Here is a 20,285-nt window from a genome sequence, read left to right as displayed (position 1 = left end):
TTACTTAAGCACTACACACACATCAGGACAAAAGCACAACTGCGTTCAGATTGAAACCGCAGACACAAGGTCCTCAGGGCAGGTGTGTGTCATGGGATGCAGGTGCAAATAGTGCTATGTGTGTGTGTGTGTAGTAGCATACAAATAGTCTTATATATGTGTGTGTGTGTGTGTAGTAGCATACAAATAGTGTTATGTGTGTGTGTGGCAACATACAAATAGTGTGTGTGTGTGTGTGTGTGTGTGTGTGTGTGTGTGTGTGTGTGTGTGTGTGTGTGTGTGTGTGTGTGGTAACGTACAAATAGTGTTCTATGTGATTTGCCTTGTGAGCATGTGACTTCTGCCTCTTCTGCATTAGATAGACAGCACATGAGGAAACAAGGAAAAGCATGGAACAATGTGTGTAAGCATTTATGTGTGCAGTGTGTGTGTGTGTATGCAGTGTGTGTGTGTGTGTGTGTGTGATGGTTACCGTGTGGAAGAGCATGCAGTGTCCGATGCGTGACTGGACGTCTTCGGGCCCGGCGTTGCAGGAGTCCTCACGCAGGAGGCTCCAGGTTGCCGTGGCGCAGTGGTACGCAAACAGCCCACTGAACTGCGGCTCAGACGAGCGGCCATCGTCCACACTCCCGTTACACGTCAAGATGCGACCGCCAAACGTGTAGATCATATGCTTCTCTGAGTCCATGCACATCTGAGGGAATCAGAGAGAGAGAGAGAGAGAGAGAGAGAGAGAGAGAGAGAGAAAGAGAGAGAGGGAGGGAGGGAGAGGGAGGGAGGGAGAGAGAGGGAGGGAGAGAGTAGAGGGAGGGAGGGAGGGAGAGAGGGAGAGAGAGAGAGAGGGAGGGAGAGAGAAAGAGAGAGAGAGAGAGGGAGGGAGAGAGAAAGAGAGAGAGAGAGAGAGGGAGGGAGGGAGAGAGAGGGAGGGAGGGAGGGAGAGAGGGGGGGAGGGAGGGAGAGATAGAGAAAGAGAGGAGAGGAAGGGATGAGGAGAGGAAGGCAAAAGGGATGATGTTGGTGTGTGAAAGCATGGGGAGGAGGTGACCAGGGTGTGTTTATGAGGTGACCAGTGTGTGTATGTGTGTTTATGAGTCCCACCAGCAGAAGCCTGGAAATGGACCAAGCACTGGCTTATGCATCCTTGCTAATTAGGCTCCAGGAGAATGTGTTACATCTCTATGGTGAACATGCTGTGTATGAGTGTGTGTGTGTAAAATCTCACCTGGTGGTCAAACACCAGCCTGAGTCTACTGGCAACTGAAGTTTACTTGCTAATTACGCACCAGCAATGTGTGTGACTTGATCAAGTGAATAGGTGTGCATGTGTGTGTGTATATGTGTGTGTGTGTATATGTGTGTGCATGTGTGTGTGTGGGTGTGTGTGTGCGTGTGTGCATGGGTGTGTATCAGGGATGGAAATTAAATATTTTTTCTACCTGCCACTGTGGCTGGTGGATTCCAAAATCTACCAGCCACTCAACTTTTTTACCAGCCACTAGAGAAACGGCATGAAAATGTGATATCATGATTATAGTAGGCTACCCAAAATGATCACGGTAATCAGCATTATTGCAATACGACTAAAATGTGCTGAATTTTGCCCTAAACCTACCAGCTGTCCTCCAAGCACAGTAGCAACAAAACTAAAGGTCAATAGAACCACATTCATATTCTATAGTGTCTTGTCATAAAAGTGGTGTGGCTCCTTTAAGACTCCGTTTCTGTGAGTTCTGGAGCATCCTATAATCCAACCCTCCAACTTGATCTAACTATAGTGTACATCACCGGATTTAAATATTTACAGGTATCAAGGCTATATTTAAGGCATTTATTTTCTATTTGGCCCGTTATGAAATCATGCACTGAACAATTTAAGCACAGCTCAGCTTTAAGAAACGTAATATGCATGCTTAGCATTTTGTGAAACTACATTGAAAAAACTCTGGTTGTACTGTTATCTAGGCGATATTGTTAACATTTATTTTGTATTTGGCCTTATCGTGTATGACAAAAGCCCAAAGTTGGAGACCGTGTAGACATTTGCTTCAATTTCAAAACCGGATTACTCTGGAACGGCTATAACTTGTATAAGGGAATGCTTAACACCTATGTGTTCGGTAAGTTCTGCTGTTTATTCTGATATACGGTTTGTAATTTCTTGAATGAAAATTTTGTGAGATATTCCATCACGACGAATGGGTGTGGAGATGTCCGTCTGTCTGCCTCATAGGTCTAAATAGCAGCGTGTCGCGGGCCGGATTAAAATAGCTATACGGGCCAATTCAAAAGAGAACTATTTAGGTGAGAATATTAGCTTGTGAAGATATAACGCAGATCCACAAATCTCACTAGATTTATGTCTATGCAGAAATAATCTAGCAGTGGCACATGAAAGCATAGTGACAGTTTCTTAATGGTAGTGAAGTGAAAGTGAAGCGTTGCACCAGTGCCTATAGGCTATGCTGCGGTGGCGGCTCACTACGACTTGTAGAACTTCAAATCAGCACAATTTACCCTTATAGGCTGGTAACGTTAGGCTACATGATCCCTACAGACACTTTCTTATTTTTAACCCTCAATAAGTATGAAAATTAGACAGGATCTGACAATTTGTGGTATGTTAGTAGCTCTACCCGCCACAGTGGCTGGTAAGTTGACCAAATTCACCCGCCAGCGCACAAAACTACCCGCATTTGGCGGGGGGCGGGTGGTTAATTTCCATCCCTGGTGTGTATGGGTGTGTGTGGGTGTGTGTGCGTGTATGTGTGTGTGTGTGTGTGTGTGCGTGTATGCGCTTATGTGTGCGCGTGTGTGTGTATGTGTGTGCGTGTATGTGTGTGTGCGTGCGTATGTGCGTGTGTGTGTGTGTGTGTGTGCGTGTGACGTGTGTGTGTGTGCGTGTGACGTGTGTGTGTGTGTGTGTGTGTGTGTGACGCGTGTGTGTGTGACGTGTGTGTGTGTGTGACGCGTGTGTGTGTGACGCGTGTGTGACGTGTGTGTGTGTGTGTATGTGTGTGTGTGCGTGTATGTGTGCGTGCGTGCGTGTGCGTGTGTGTGTGACAGCGTGTGACAGCGTGTGACCTCGCACCTGGTGGTCGAACACTAGTTTGGGTCCTCCGGCGGCCGCCGTGTCCTCGCTGAGGAGTGTCCAGGTGCGGTTGTGGATGTCGTAGCAGTAGAAGTCGCTCTTGAGGGACTTGCTGTTGCGCACAGAGGAGTCCAGGTAGCGCCCGAGCGTGTAGATCTGCCGCCGCTGCGAGTCGATGCACATCTTATGGCAGGAGCGCGCACTCGGACCGCCCTGGACAGGAGGGACACACACACACAGACGGAGATGGCTTTTTAGATACAGCTAGCTTTTATTTGTCCCCAATAGTGCACAGCTCAGTCACAACAGGTTCTTCACTTCACACACATCACACCATAAAGGGTCACTCACACACACATGACATCACACCATAAAGGGTCACACACACACACACACACACACACACACACATCACACCATAAAGGGTCACTCACACACACACACATCACACCATAAAGGGTCACAGACACACACACACACATCACACCATAAAGGGTCACACACACACACACACACACACACACACACACACACATCACACCATAAAGGGTCACTCACACACACATCACACCATAAAGGGTCACTCACTCACACAAACATCACACCATAAAGGGTCACTCACACACACACATCACAGCATAAAGGGTCACTCACACATACATCACTGCATAAAGGGTCACTCACACACACACATCACAGCATAAAGGGTCACTCACACATACATCACTGCATAAAGGGTCACTCACACACACACACATCACACCATAAAGGGTCACTCACACACACACACACATCACAGCATAAAGGGTCACTTCACACACACATCACAGCATCACACCATTATTTAGCCCTCTGCACTAGAGAACCTTTATTCAGATGCAGCGTTATTTAGCCCTCTGCACTAGAGAACCTTTATTCAGCTGCAGCGTTATTTATGCCTCTGCACTAGAGAACCTTTATTCAGCTGCAGCGTTATTTAACCCTCTGCACTAGAGAACCTTTATTCAGCTGCAGCGTTATTTAGCCCTCTGCAGTAGAGAACCTTCAGATGCAGCGTTATTTAGCCCTCTGCACTAGAGAACCTTTATTCAGCTGCAGCGTTATTTAGCCCTCTGCACTAGAGAACCTTTATTCAGCTGCAGCATTATTTAGCCCTCTGCAGTAGAGAACCTTCAGATGCAGCGTTATTTAGCCCTCTGCAGTAGAGAACCTTTATTCAGCTGCAGCGTTATGTAGCCCTCTGCAGTAGAGAACCTTTATTCAGCTGCAGCGTTATGTAGCCCTCTGCAGTAGAGAACCTTTATTCAGCTGCAGCGTTATTTAGCCCTCTGCACTAGAGAACCTTTATTCAGCTGCACTTCCTGCTCCTGGCTTGTGGCACAAATGAACATTTGGATCGGTTGGGATCAGAGCGAGAGAGAAAGACTTGCTAAGATCATTTCTAGATCATTTCTGGTGATTGCTATTGAAATGTTAAAACCGAATTGTCCACTGAAATTAGAACTTAAACAGCCTCTGAATTCTTAATGGGCAATGCTAAGAATTGTATCCTAAATTATTAATTGCACAAAAAGATTATTATTATTTTTTTTTTTTTTAAACAAAAAAGCAAATATTAGATTCCCCATGCAAACTTTGAAATGAACAAACTGAACAAAACTGTTGGTAGTTTGTTGCATATTGATACTGAAGTATTGAAGAATCAGATGAAAATACAGTTTCTTAATACAAAAGGCTTATAGGCCTACATAATATTGATAACTTTAAATGTAAAAATCACATAGGCCTATTATTTAGGAGGATCACCCTCGCAAAAAAGGGGTGGTTCTGAGGGTCTGTTTGTTTCAAATGAGTGGCCCTCCATATGATTTCAAATGAGTGGCCCTCCAGTGTTTCCCATACTTCTATATTATATTACTATACCAGTGTTTCCCATACATTGACTAATCTGTGGCGGGGCGCCACACAATAAAAATTGGCCGCCACATATAAATATTTTATGTTTAATTTAATGTAATTTAATTTAAATTAAATATAAGGTCAAATCCTTGCATTGCCATTGAGCTGCGCTTTTTACGCACGCAGCTTTTCCTTGCCCCGCCCCGCTCTCTCTCGTAGCCCACTGCACCTCTGCATGTGCATTTAACAAAATATTCACGATTGTTGAAGGATTGTTGTTGCCACATAGAAGCATTGCTTAAAAGACGTCTGGCTAAATTGCTATTAAATCCGCTTAGCATCGTGACCATGCTGCGCAAATTTGTTCAAAACTGCTGCATTGAAGTTAACTCTGCTAAGATCTTATCACAACATAGTTTAGTCTCTTCAATGTAGCCTAAGTTAAGTTATGCAATCAAGCAGTATCTCAAAGCTAACATTAGAATAGGCTACTGTTTGGATGTCGAATTTAGCATGCTTAGCCTACTTACAGCTGCTTGTCAATTCGTTGAAGGGCTCATTTTATTGACTCTGAATATTTCCCGATGTAAATGGAAGTGGAAAAGTGTTTTCCAAAATTCAAAAGTGCTTGTCCCAAGGAGAAGTACGAACCTTTATTTTAACTATTTAGAAAACGTTATGAATTGCATCCACACATCAGCAGCCTTTAAACTGTGTTACAATTGCAATTCGCAAGGGTTCCCTCACGAACGTCTTGTGACAGGCACTCAATTAGACCTCCCCCCGTTGTCCAAGTCAGCTACCGCCACAAATTGAATCCAATTCTGTGGGAAACACTGCCCTCCATATGATTTCAAATGAGTAGCCCTCATTTGAACATGATTTCGGGTCCTTCAGGTAGCCCTCATTCCCAAAAAGGTTGGAGACCCCTGATCTATGTAGATAAACCATCACAATACAATGTAACATCTTCCAATAGGTGGGGATCAATGATAAGCTCCAGGAGCAAAGACACACATTCAAACAAGCCAAGATAGATGGAGCTCCATGCAGACATCATTAGCACAGGCCGCTGGGCCAGACTCTTTAAGCTCCATGGCAACATCATCAGCACAGGCCTCTGGGACAGACTCTTTGACCCTGCTATGCAGGACACTGGGCCAGACTCTTTGACCCTGCTATGCAGGACACTGGGACAGACTCTTTGACCCTGCTATGCAGGACACTGGACCGGACTCTTTGACCCTGCTATGCAGGACACTGCAGGACTCTTTGACCCTGCTATGCAGGACACTGCAGGACTCTTTGACCCTGCTATGCAGGACACTGGGCCAGACTCTTTGACCCTGCTATGCAGGACACTGCAGGACTCTTTGACCCTGCTATGCAGGACACTGCAGGACTCTTTGACCCTGCTATGCAGGACACTGGAGGAGACTGGGCCAGACTCTTTGACCCTGCTATGCAGGACACTGCAGGACTCAGGGCAGAAGAGAAAGCACAATGCAGAACAAGAAAAGAGAACTGCATTTCCCAGAGGCCCCTTGTTCAACACAGAACAGGAAGAACCTATGAGGCCTTTGATGACATGTTTCGTTCCATCCTCAGTCCTTTCATTTCCGTGAAGAAAGCAAAAGGCAAAACATGTGTTGTCATGCTGACTACAATGTTGAAAAGTAACCATAGCAACTAGCGTCACTGAACTCCCAGCTCTGACAGTGACAATAGCAGTGCTCGTCATCGTCCACCTCCGCCACCAAATAGCCCGTCATGACAACGAGGTATGACGCTAACCACAACTATCATAATCATTACAATTATCACAATGAACGATTCAAATATCAATCAATCAAAATCATGAAATCAGTCGTCATGATCACTATTACGACCTTATTATCATCACTAGCATCTAACACATCCCCTACGGTACCTCAAAGAACATTCTAGAGAACAACGTCACAGCCGCCACCAGACAGCACACGTCACCGTTCTCATTAGAGCACATTTGTTCTTCCATTCCGCCAGCTGCCTCGGCGGGTTCTCTGTTTTATTTCTTTATCGCTCTCTCTCTCTCTCCTCTCTCTCTCTCTCCTCTCTCTATACTTTCCAGCCTTGCCTTTATCAATATGCGATGTTATCGGTGTTTTTGCTTAGCTCTGCACCTTGTATTACAACTATAGAAATGGACTAATTTAATTTGAACATTATCCTGCCAACTGTTCAAGGTGCTATAGAAATAGACTGATTTGATTTGAGGTATGAAAATAACCATCATAATCATGCCTCCTCCACTACAAGACATGTAAGTAAGTAGTATAAGTATATATACCCTTTTGATCCCGTGAGGGAAATTTGGTCTCTGCATTTATCCCAATCCGTGAATTAGTGAAACACACTCAGCACACAGTGAACACACAGTGAGGTGAAGCACACACTAATCCCGGCGCAGTGAGCTGCCTGCAACAACAGCGGCGCTCGGGGAGCAGTGAGGGGTTAGGTGCCTTGCTCAAGGGCACTTCGGCCGTGCCTACTGGTCGAGGCTCGAACCGGCAACCCTCCGGTTACAAGTCCGAAGCGCTAACCAGTAGGCCACGGCTGCCCCGATGTGGACATCAGCCTTCCTGTAAGATGCGTCTCATCACTTGTGGAGGTGGTGGCAAGAGTTAACAGCCTCAAAGGAGAGAACAAGAGATGGTGTCAGGTCACACACACACACACACACACACACACACACACACAGCTGTGTCAGAGTGGAAAGTCCCCAAGTCTCTCTCTGTCTCTCTCCCTCCTTCTCAAGTTCTGTTCTTCCCTCTCTCCGGTTTTACTTTCACCCCCATCATTTCTCCATCTCTCCTTTGCTCCTCTCTCTCCCTCCTTCCTTCTCTCCCTCCTTCTTTCTCTCCCTCCTTCTTTCTCTCCATCCTTCGTTCTCTCCATCCTTCGTTCTCTCACTCTCTCTTTCTCTCCCTCTCTCTTTCTCTCCCTCTCTCTTTCTCTCCCTCTCTTTCTCTCCCTCCTTCCTTCTCTCCCTCCTTCCTTCTCTCCCTCCTTCCTTCTCTCCCTCCTTCCTTCTCTCCCTCCTCCTCTGTAGTATAAGCACCCATTCAGTTTAATAGTGTAAACAGCCCTGACACACACGCAACCCCGCAGCTCCCAGACGCCATGTGATCTTCACGCGGCTGTGGACAAGTGGACAGAGAGGGTCGCTATGTAACCGCGTCAGTGTGTGTGTGTGCGTGTGTGTGTAAAACATGCCACTTCGAGTACACGTGGGCAGTCATGGAGTTGGTGGCTGCTCGTGTCTGTCAAGATGCCTGCATATGCACATCTGTGTGTGTGTGTGTGTGTGTGTGTGTGTGTGTGTGTGTGTGTGTGCGTGCGTGCGTGTCCATGTGTGCACATGTGAAGAAAAAAATGGTGTAAATAGGCCCGTCACGATGATTATGCAATCGACTTATTGTACAATACATAAAAGTGACCACGTACCTAAAACCCAATAAAGACTAACGTAAAGGCCCCAGAGTACTTCTGCAGATAGGAGGAAAGGGGGCATATATGGCTGCAGGCAGGAGGAAAGGGGACATATATGGCTGAGTAAAGGGGGCATATATGGCTGCAGGCAGGAGGAAAGGGGACATATATGGCTGAGGAAAGGGGGCATATATGGCTGCAGGCAGGAGGAAAGGGGGCATATATGGCTGCAGGCAGGAGGAAAGGGGGCATATATGGCTGGCCACTCCTTCGCTGTTGTGGACAGGTCTCTCAGCACAAGCTGCATCAGCCAATCACAGTATTTGAAACAGTATCTCTGCATTAGTGTCGTCACGATACAAAAATTATAACATTGATACGATACCATGCCTAAGTATCTCGATACCAATATCAAAATTATACCACAGCAAAAACCTTAAACATCAATAGAATAGGCCTAGACAACAGGACATGGAACTTAAAAATTCTCTCTTTTTAAATGATAACAAATATGGCTTCTATTAAAACTTGATTAATATAACATCCTCATTTTTGATTTCAGGGTATTGCGATACCTTTCTAGTATCAACACTAGTACGCTATAGTCCTTTGGGTTGTCTTAACCTGTTATTGTGTGTAGGTCTAGTTCTCTACCCCAGTGATGTCACACAACACACATTGCACCCACACACGGTAGGTTCTACTTCCACGTCTTTACATCACGTAGGGCCAGTGTGTAGGTTAGTTCTAGCTTTTCTTTTAGGTTACGTTGAGGGCCGCCATGGGGTCGCCAATTATTTTCTGTATTCAGTCTGAAATTATTATTAGGTGAAACAAAGGAAAATTATATTGGCGCGCCTTTTTCTTATTTACACGCAGTTAAGAGAATGAGAAATGTTTTCGTCTTTCAACGAGATCTGGTTCAGTCTATGGGCTACTGGTCCGCTGATAGAAACAATGTAACTATCTGCTCCCACTATGCAAACTCAACTTGTTCCCGCTATTTTAAGTAAAACAAAACAAAAGACATAGGTAGCCTACTAGCCAAAAAGGACAGGTGGCTGCTTAAAAAATTAACAAAAGCTCGGAAGTGCCATCTACCAGTGCGTCTACTCCTCCGTGATCCTCAGATGGGACAAGTCTACAGGCCGGTGAGAATAAAAAAGAACAAACGGCGCGATCGGCTTTATCAGAAAGAATTTCTGAAATATGCTTCACTTGCCAAGTTAAAGATAACCTCGACCTCGACCACCCACAATGTGGGATTTGCGGCCATGTTCTGGCGAATGAGAGCTTAAAACCTGTCAAAATGAAACGACATCTCAAAATACAGATGTCGGCTCAGCACCGTGGAGGAAAATCTCTGTGTCGCCGTATGCAGCATTCCTCCTAGAATTAACTTGCTATGTTCACGGAAGCATGCCCACCCTTCCCATTGAAATTGTTAAAGATAGTAAAACCAGAAAAGGGAAATAAAAAATACTGTTATTGTTATCGCCATAAATATAATTAATGTAACGTTGTAGGCCTAATGCTGCATGTGTATGTGTGTGTGCGCGTGCGCTAGCACATATCGCTCTGATCTGATATGGCGGCAGCCTACACTTGTTTAATCGTGGTTGTTTGGTTTTCTCGGTTCTTGTTCATATGGAGTAAATAAAACAAATGACTTTGCTTTCTAGTTTTTGCTTGATTTAGTTGTTAACGTTTGAGGGGGGTATTTGAGTAAGGACTTAGAATGGGTTTGGGGTAAGTGGGGTCGCCAGACCTCGCCATACTTTTTTGTGGGGTCGCCAGACAAAAAGTTTAAGAACCACTGCCCTATACAACGTAGCTGTAGTTTAGATGCTTTTTTCTAGACAACGTAGTTTAGATGCTGTTTCCTAGACAACGTAGCTGTAGTTTAGATGCTGTTTCCTAGACAATGTAGCTGTAGTTTAGATGCTGTTTCCTAGACAACGTAGCTGTAGTTTAGATGTCTACTTTTTGTATGTGTGCCCTCAGCAAGTGTCTGCTAAAAGACTAATTAGTATTGATTAGAGTGGTTGCGCAAGGCAATGTGTTTTGGGTCTTGGACAGGAGGAAGCCTGGCAATACATCTGACTACAGTTCATTTAAAACATCACCAGCGGCAGTTGCAGGTTGAGAGAAGCCGTATAGTTGCATTATTGTGTGATTAGGATAAAATAACAAAATATCAATAATCTAATGTATTGCAATATATCAACACATTATATCATATATGAATATATTATATAACATAGAATACAATACATCGTCCAGAAAAAACAGTTCAGGTCAAGGTGTGTGAGAACCCAAATGCAGCGGAGACTGACATGATGGCTTGTGGTCTTGTGGTGCGGTTCACTCAGGTCAACTGCTGTGTGCTTGTCCCGTGAAGCTAGCGCCTGCCGCAGTCACGGGCCCAAGGCAGGGTGCTTGCTCTTTTTCCAAATTAAAATTCCAGACTTTTTCCAGACTTTTTTAAAACTGGATTTTTTTTTCTCAAGACCGTCACTTTATGTAGCCTACTTGTATACTTGTGTGCCTACTTCCTACTTCATTGGTTGAGATTGTAGGCTACCAACTGTGTTTATTAGAAATTAAATTTTTATAGGCTAGAATTCAATGAACAAATGCATTATTCACAGTAAATTATGCTTTTACTGATGAAAATGTTTCAAAACATGAAAATCACAAGTACATGAATTTCACATCAAACAAGTGTCACAAAAACTATCGGTAACACTTTACTTGACGGGTGAGTTCATAACACATTCATAGCAGCTGTCATAAACTGCACATAAAGCATTCATGACTGTTTCATGAGACATGACTCAACATTCATACCAAACCTTTCATGAATGTGGAAGACAGAACGACGAAAACTTGTCAAAATAAAAGTCCATCAATCGCAAAGCAGCATTGCCGTTTTTGTAAATATTTCATGAATATCTTATGAAGTCTACATTGAATGTCACTTTACTATACAAGTTGTGAAGTATTTGTAATCACTGAGTTTAACACTGGGAGGCAAACTAGCCTACATTCGACTTGTAGCCTATTTGTGTAACCTGGAATGGTTGGACATTCCCAGTAGCAAAAGATGAGAAATTATCTGCAAAGGTTACATCATAAAACAAATACATTTTTATGAAACAAAAATTATTTGCTTGACCATGTTCTGTCTTTTTGGAACTGGACTAGCCCATTGACTCAGATGTGACATGGTCAGGTAAGAGGTTTGGAACAAAAACGGCAATGCTGCTTTGCGATTGATGGACTTTTATTTTGACGAGTTGTCGTCGTTCTGTCTTCCACATTCATGAAAGGTTTGGTATGAATGTTGAGTCATGTCTCATGAAACCATATGCATGAAACAGTCATGAATGCTTTATGTGAAGTTTATGACAGCTGCTATGAATGTGTTAAGAACTCACCCGTCAAGTAAAGTGTTACCAAACTATCTATAAAAAAACATGAATGGATGGATGAATGTATGTAGAATTCAGTCTCACTCACATCTCATTTTTTCTGTCCTTGACATGACTGAACTTATCTTTATGTTCTCATTTTAACTTCTGAACAAGCTGTATCACAACACTCACAAAAGTGCATACATTTGACCTAGCGCACTTGGTTAGAACAAAAAATAAACTGCACAGTATGGCAAAGACTCTAATTTTTAATTTCATTTAACTTCAAATCCAGCCATAAATTCAAAAACACGCAACGACCCATTTCTGTTGACCAGGCTAGCTATGTGTCAATAGAGCTGCACAGTCCCGCCCACAGCCGATGCCGGATGTAAAAATTCAATGCAATTTCTCCATTGACAATTGCGGTGTAAGCCATAAAAGCTTAACTGCACGTGGTAGACTTAAAACCAGCTACGGTTGTACTAAGTGATTGTATATGCTCCTATAGACACCAAGAGTTCGTGGGGCACTAACCTTGTTTTGAGATAAATGCATTTTATTCGCGATCTCTTGGATAAGTACTTCATTACCCACAATCCTGAACAATCCCACAATCCCACAGTGATGCCTCTGATTGGTGGAAAGGCCGTTATGGTCATAGTTTGAAACTTTCTCAGTGGAAAAATATTGACAAACATGGCGGAGTTTTTTACTGCCTATGGCGAAAATCTTAATGTGATTAAAAACTTTCTTGACGAATATTGGTACTTGTATCAACAAGGATTGGGGTTTATACATCACACGAACTTAGTCAGGGCCAATACACTATCAAATAGACCACTGTAAATGTTAGTTTAAACACTCAAACTTTTCAGGTAGGCTAGCACTAGCCGACAGGCTAACCTTTAGCATTTCCGACATTGTATGTCATTACATAATGCAGCTAACATTAGCCTACATGCTGCAACACAGGTATGAAATTTATGTTTTAGTGAGTGTCCAAAGGGGTGAAAGCCACTTTAAATCGGGTCACATTATTGACTGTTGTGTGTCCGAGAGTCAGTTTGTGGGTTTTGTAAGGGTCAGCAGCATGAGGGACAAGACCTACAAAGTTGTGGTGAGTTAAGCAGGGTGGTTGGTAACGTTAATGCTGCTAGCAGTGCTAGTTAACATTAGCTAGGCTACTGTAGCCTTCATACTGTATGATTCATATCAATCATTAACCTAGGAATACTTCGTGCATTTAATTAACATTTTGTGTAATAATTCACGGCAAATTAATAAACTGAATAATGGTGGTCCAAGAGCAGACCATGCACCAGTCCATGCATCAGCCCGACTGAGCAGTGATGACAGCATAGGATGAGTCAAGTAACGAAGCACTGCCGTTAACGTTAGCCGCTTTCACACACACGATATAAAATACACGATGATAAATATAAAATTCAATATCAAAACACTATTAATTACACGATTACTCCTGAAATAACTGCTATTAACTGCACATCACTATATAAAAATCACTGTTTGGAGGAAAGGGTTCGCGTGCTGTAGCCAGTTTTGAAATGATTTCGCGCGGTTCGTGCATTGCTTATATATTATTCAGTGAGGAGCGGTGGTTTATGGGATGAGTAGTTCCTTTGCTCGGAAATGAAAATATGTACACAGTCTTGTACCTTTGACTTTTTTTGGATTTTCTCTTCGTTTTTTCACTCGAAATTATATGTTGTATGCTTTTGAGTTATGCCGTAGCTGGTTAGCCTAAGACATGCTGTAAAACTCTTTAGATACGGATTTTTCCAAACGTCAATGGGACAAATGAATGGGAATCTTACATCCGGCACCTAACCGCGTTTTGGCTGTGGGCGGGACTGTGCAGCTCTATAGACCTCAGCAGTGACGAAAAGGTGCCAGACTAGGCTAAGCAAGCGTTGATTGGATATCATTCCATTAGGCTAATACAGTAGGCTACGTGACCAGTTAGTAAAATTATAGTTTTATAGCCTTAGCCTCGTGAGACCATCCTGATCTCGCGAGCTTCAGGGTTTCACTCGCAGATCAGTCTGGATACTTTCCGTTAAAGAAAATTTGGAGCAGTTCACCAAACGAACGTCCAATCAGCGTTGGCTTTGAGGCGGGTTGAGGTGTGACGCAACGAACAACATGACGGCATCCACAGAGATGAGCATAGCTATCGCGCAAGTTTTATTCAAATTAGAAAGTATTCCTGGGTAAACTGTGAAGCTATGAGTCTCAGCCATGCAGCTGGGAGGAATGAACGACACAGACATCCTCCACGGCTGATTCCAGTTCATAATTGAGGAATATACTTTCTTCAGAAGTGTAGGGCCTACCGTGAAAACTTGATGGGAATTGTCGTTGATTAGGTTCATAAATGGTAAGTTAAAACATCTTAACGTTTGTCACGTTACCTAACTTAATTGTATGTTAAACGGCATTAGAAGAATACTTTGTTCATCTAATTGGTTGATTTGGCCCGTCGATAACCAACAAAGGTGGTGATAGACAGATGGTTTATCCAATCAGCTAACCAGTATGTCCGCCCCTTCCCAAAAGTTCTTCAATGAAAAGTTCCCAGATGGATATGCGGAGCAAATCCATCTGGCGGAGTCAGGTTATTATAGCCTACCTTCCTATTTCTCATTTCACAATGCCTTTGAGCATACTGTAAGATTCTACCATACATTTTTTCCATACTTTATTAAGACTTTCACACAAAATTCAAGACTTTTCAAGGTCTGGAAAACAGTGTTTCAAAATTCCATACTTATTAAGACTTTCAAGACTTGCGCAAGCACCCTGCAAGGGGCCGACACCTGAGCCAAGCGGTCTCCTAGCTCCTTATTACCTTATCTGTCCTCATGCACTGGCAGCGGTCTCCTAGCTCCTTATTACCTTATCTGTCCTCATGCACTGGCAGCGGTCTCCTAGCTCCTTATTACCTTATCTGTCCTCATGCACTGGCAGACCGCTGTGAGTTGCGCAACAGAACGCAGGGCGATGCAGCATTTGCTCGCTCAACCACTCGCCCAATCGCTCACTCGCCCAAACGCTCACTCCTTCACTCGCCCAAATGCTCACTCGCCCAAACGCTCACTCTTTCAGTCACTCAAACGCTCACTCGCCCAACCGCCCAAACTCTCACTCTTTCACTCGCCCAAACGCTCACTCGCACAAACGCTCACTCGCCCAATCGCTCACTCGCCCAAACGCTCACTCGCCCAAACGCTCACTCGCCCAATCACTCACTCCTTCACTCGCCCAAATGCTCACTCTTTCAGTCACTCAAACGCTCACTCGCCCAACCGCCCAAACGCTCACTCTTTCAGTCACTCAAACGCTCACTCGCCCAACCGCCCAAACGCTCACTCCTTCACTCGCCCAAACGCTCACTCTTTCAGTCACTTTATCAGTGTGTTCTATCTGAGTGCAGGAATACCCCAAGGGAGTGTTTTGGAAAGGTCTTACTCATTTACATGAACATGCACACACACACACACTCACACTCACACTCACTCTCACTCTCACTCTCACTCTCACTCTCACTCTCACTCTCACTCTCACTCTCACTCTCACTCTCACTCTCACTCTCACACTCACACTCACACTCACACTCACACTCACACTCACACTCACACTCACACTCACTCTCACACTCACTCTCACACTCACTCTCACACTCACTCTCACTCTCTTACTCTCACTCTCACACACACGCGTACGTACAAAACACACACTACCTCTTTCTCTGTGTCTCTGGAGAGACATGCCCACTGGTTGTCCTGAACGCTGTACGCCCAGAAATCTGCCAGGTCCTGCGTGCCATCCCAGCCACCAAACAAATACACCGTCTCTGAGAGAGGGGACACACACACACACACACACACACACACACATAAAGTTATTCAGGTGTCACCATCCCAGCCACCAAACAAATACACCGTCTCTGAGAGAGGGGACACACACACACACACACACACCCACATAGAGTTATTCAGGTGTCACCATCCCAGCCACCAAACAAATACACCGTCTCTGAGAGAGGACACACACACACACACACACACACACACACACACATAGAGTTATTCAGGTGTCACCTGTCTCACTTTGCTTGTTCTCACACACAGACGAACACACCCACACTGACAAATAAACACTGCGCTACATTGTTTTCAGGGTAACAAATGATGTAGGAATTCCGTTGAGCTTCAGAGAAAGTTACATTTGAACAGTCACTACTACTTTACACTTGATGGCCCGTCTGAGTGAGGGCTTGCTTTTGAGCATAGATAGATAGAGATAGATAGATAGATACTTTATTGATCCCCAAGGGGAAATTCAAGTCATGCTGCATGACTGTGTGACTGTGTGTAAGTGTAAGTGTCAGTGCGTGCGCGCGTGTGCGCGTGTGTGTGTGTGTGTGCAGGGGTAGAAATGAACTTTTTGGCCTAATAGTCAAAGTGGCTAGCCTAGAAATCTAGACGCACCCTAGCGGCAGCTAACTTCGATCAGGCCGTGTACATAGTCAGTAGGCGGGCTTAACATAATGATTGATGGCAGAGTTGCAACGGCGTGAATTCCCTGCTACTTGAAAACAAAGAAGATGGATGTTGCTGTTGGCGAACAGCACGACTCGAGTTAAGCTTTTTTTAAGTTGGCAAAAGTTTGAACAACTAGCTCCGCTGGTGGGAAAACGCATGGGACTCATGATGATGCGTGCAGAGGGAATTTGAAAGACAACCGTTTATCCCGCCCCTCAGACTGAGCACTGCCAATGATGAGTCCCCAGATCCTACATCTTCATGTGCGTCTGGCTCGTCAGGCTACAAAGTGGCTGCTAGATGAAAAAAAATGACCGGCCAAAACTAAACAGAAGTAGCCAATCATTAGCCTCTTATTCAACTCTTCAGAACGCTGCAGAAGTAGCCAATCATTAGCCTCTTATTCAACTCTTCAGAACGCTGCAGAAGTAGCCAATCATTAGCCTCTTATTCAACTCTTCAGAACGCTGCAGAAGTAGCCAATCATTAGCCTCTTATTCAACTCTTCAGAACGCTGCAGAAGCTCGCACGTTCCGCTGCACGTTCTATTCAAATGAACGCGCTTCCCAGAGGTCCTGTAATCAGACAGTGTTGGAGTGAAGTGGACCAATTACGTGGCTCTATCTTGGTCAGTAATCAAGGATCTTTGCTATTATGACCACTGCAAAAATATGACCGTGGCAACGGGTTTTGAGCTATGAATCACGTCTTTCATATCATTCCGTGAGTACTGTGTACGCCATCACTGAAAGTGAAGGTAAGCAAGCAATAGGCTACGTTTCTATGCAACATCTGAAACTTTCAAGTTCTGTTGGTGTGGCGATCTAGTTGTTTTCTCAGCAGATGCATGAAAGGGTAACCAAATAACCGTAAGACTCGTGAAGTTTCATTTTCTCGTAGCCGCATAGCCATTTGGAAAATAAATCCTGATCATGTCAACATTGGGCGAACGGAACCACGATGAAAAGCGGAGTTGATATGGCAAGCCAGTCACGACAGATTGAAGTAGCCTATTCTTGCAGTTGATAAGCAGCTGCTTTCAACACGCCAACGTGACGCAGTATCTGCCATAATTCAGCCGCCAATACAAAAATATACGCGCCATCGGTGCTTGGGAGTGCTAATTTCGAGCCTTGTGTGTGTCTGTGTGTGTGTGTGTGTGCACATGTGTAGATCTGAAACAGACAGACAAACAGAGAGTGGGTGGGCGAGAGTGTACAAGTGTATACGTTTTCAAAATCTCACCTGTCTGCACATCAATAACCATCTGATGGCCACCTCTCATGCCAGGCCGGCTATCATCTCCATCACCTGCCCAGGAGACAGAGGGAGAGAGAGATGGAGGAGAGAGAGAGAGGCCAAAAGAGAGGGAAAGAGAGGAAGTTAAGAATCATAGTGAAAGTGACAGTAAGCAGAAGTCACATGATGTCACACATTGTGTGTGTGTGTGTGTGGTCAGCGTGCGTAACAGCCTTGAGTGGAAAGAACAGTCTGTGGGGGTGGATTACTGTACATGAAAGTGTACAGTAAGTGTGTCTACCTCCTAAATGAATGTATGGGATGATCTAACTAGTGACTGTGTGTGTGTGTGTGTGTGTCGTACCTTTGTTGCATTTGGGTATGATCTGACTCCAGCGGGGTTTATACTCCTGCTGACTGATGTACTGGTTGAACAAACCATCTGTAGCAGATGAGGGGAAAGGAGGGGAGAAAGAGAGAGAGGGAGAGATAGAGGGAGAGATAGAAAGAAAGAAAGAAAGAAAGAAAGAGAGGGAGAGAAAAAGAGAGAGAGGGAGAGAGAGGGGAAGAGAGAAAGAGAGAGGGGGAGAGAAAGAGAAAAAGAGAAAGAGAGAAAGAGAGAGGGAGAGAGAGAGAAAGAGAGAGGGAGAGATAGAGAGAAAGAGAAAGAGAGAGAGAGAGAGAGAACAGGAATGGATGATCAAGGAAGGAGCAGAGGGTTACAAGAGGAGTAAGAGAGCAAGATGTGGCAAAGGTAGTAGGAGTGTGGTTATACACACACACACACACACACACACACACACACACACACACACACACACACACACACACACACACACACACACACACACACACACACACACACACACACACACACACACACACACACACACACAGAGAGAGAGAGAAATGTACGAGAGAGAGCAGAGGAGGAGAGGAAAGAGAGCAAATGGATGACAACACGTGGCAACAGAGGAAGAGGCAGCTCCATGGTCACACACGCACAGGCTACTGCATCACCCTAACCTTTCCCAGCCTCGTCAGTCACACACACCTGCATCATCCTAGATGGATAGATAGAAAGATAGATAGATACTTTCTTCATCCCGAGGGAAATTTTAGTAATGGGGGAATCGCACACTGTCACTGAAGCATGACTCCCTGCTACGCGCACCGACTCTGCAGGTTGGGGGGTGAGCGCAGGGGATTTGATTCATGAAGGCTGTTTCACAAGACAGGATTTCAGTTAGCCGGTCAACTGTGGTGAGCGACACCCAAGTACACCGGGAACCTGGAACATTATGAGGAAAGTTCTGGAATCTCAAGTATGACTTCTGACAGATGTTTGGAACATTGTGAAATACCTCCAGGTAAGGTTTACGTTTCCCTGCAGGTGTCACAGCAGCGGGAGCAAATGCAACAACATGTAACGTTGCATCCTCATGAAAACCAACTCAAACAAAATGTGAAAACAGAAAAAATTGTGTACGTAATGGGAAAACAACGCTCTTAGTTCAGGAAGGTAAAACAGACCCTCGCAAGGCAACGGACATACTAAAGTAACAGAGATCAGTTCTTCCGTTTCCAGATAAGCACAAACTCGATCGAGTTCATTTGCAAAAGGGTGTATTCAGCCAATGGACACGACTAGGGAAAATAGCTGCGTTTGAGAACGCTAATAAACACGACTAGGGAAAATAGCTGTGTTTGAGAACGCTAATAAACACGACTAGGGAAAATAGCTGCGTTTGAGAACGCTAATAAACACGACTAGGGAAAATAGCTGCGTTTGAGAACGCTAATAAACACACTCCCGTCTGAGCTGACTAAGGATGTAACGGTATGAAAATTTAACCTCACGGTTATAGTGACCAAAATCTCCACGGTTTTCGGTATTATCACGGTATTTCTAAAAGTGTGTTCAATATGTCCAGAAAGAACTGATAGGCTGAAAGCTGAAATAGTTTCAAAAAGTGTCCTACCATAACTTGGAGTTTGCTATTTCTGTTATTTGGATCCAATGAGTGAGACCAAAGTAATAAAACTTTAGGCTACTGTATTCTCCTGATAACGTGAGTGGAATGGATTTAATGTGGACGCGAACATAAAAAGACGCAGAGGGGCTACATGATACAGTGCACATTTTGCGGTGAAAATGTTCCGCCTAAAATCAGGTGTAGCCTAATCGTAGTTTAAACCATCAATTAGACAACAGGATCAGTAGTGTACCAGTTTTGTTTCATTGTACCAGGCCTACTGTATGTCAAAAGCAGGCTCGGATGAAGCTTGTTGGATTAAACACACGGTTTCCACACCGCAGTAATCAACCGTGATAAATATGATATTTGAAAAGAAAACGGTAATTGTTATCGTCAACATTTTTATCGCAGTTTACCATTATACCGGTAATCGTTACATCCCTAGAACTGACCTAGTTTGGTGGTATTGTAGGTGAGGCCGAGTGTGACCTTGTATGGAGCATGACGGTCATATGGAAAGAGGAAACACAAGGCCAAGGCCAAGGAGAGCCCTTCCTGCTTTGTGTGCTTGCGTGGTCAGCATAAGGGTTATGCTATGGCCACAGGACTTTCAGTTTGACCCTCA

The 20,285-nt window shown here is 44.4% G+C and overlaps 1 protein-coding gene across 5 annotated transcripts in view; it reads right to left on the bottom strand.

Moving 5' to 3' along the window:
• Nucleotides 1-20,285, bottom strand: part of mkln1 (muskelin 1, intracellular mediator containing kelch motifs) — a 50,867-nt gene that overhangs the window by 21,165 nt on the left and 9,417 nt on the right. For all 5 annotated transcript variants that reach the window (XM_076302764.1, XM_076302766.1, XM_076302765.1 and 2 more), the window contains 5 exons: nt 18,046-18,123; nt 17,688-17,753; nt 15,639-15,751; nt 3,089-3,301; nt 473-694 (listed from right to left, as the gene is read on the bottom strand). In XM_076302764.1, the coding sequence (XP_076158879.1) occupies nt 473-694; nt 3,089-3,301; nt 15,639-15,751; nt 17,688-17,753; nt 18,046-18,123 (692 nt within the window). The remainder of the gene's footprint in view (nt 1-472; nt 695-3,088; nt 3,302-15,638; nt 15,752-17,687; nt 17,754-18,045; nt 18,124-20,285) is intronic.

Source organism: Alosa pseudoharengus, unplaced genomic scaffold (assembly GCF_046254945.1).
Source record: "Alosa pseudoharengus isolate Yale_2024_CS ecotype anadromous, Long Island Sound unplaced genomic scaffold, YU_APseudo_1.1 YU_APseudo_1.1_scf_24, whole genome shotgun sequence".
Classification (NCBI taxonomy): Eukaryota; Metazoa; Chordata; class Actinopteri; order Clupeiformes; family Clupeidae; genus Alosa; species Alosa pseudoharengus.
Note: the sequence above shows the minus strand (reverse complement) of the source record. Positions and strands in the feature narration are given on the sequence as shown.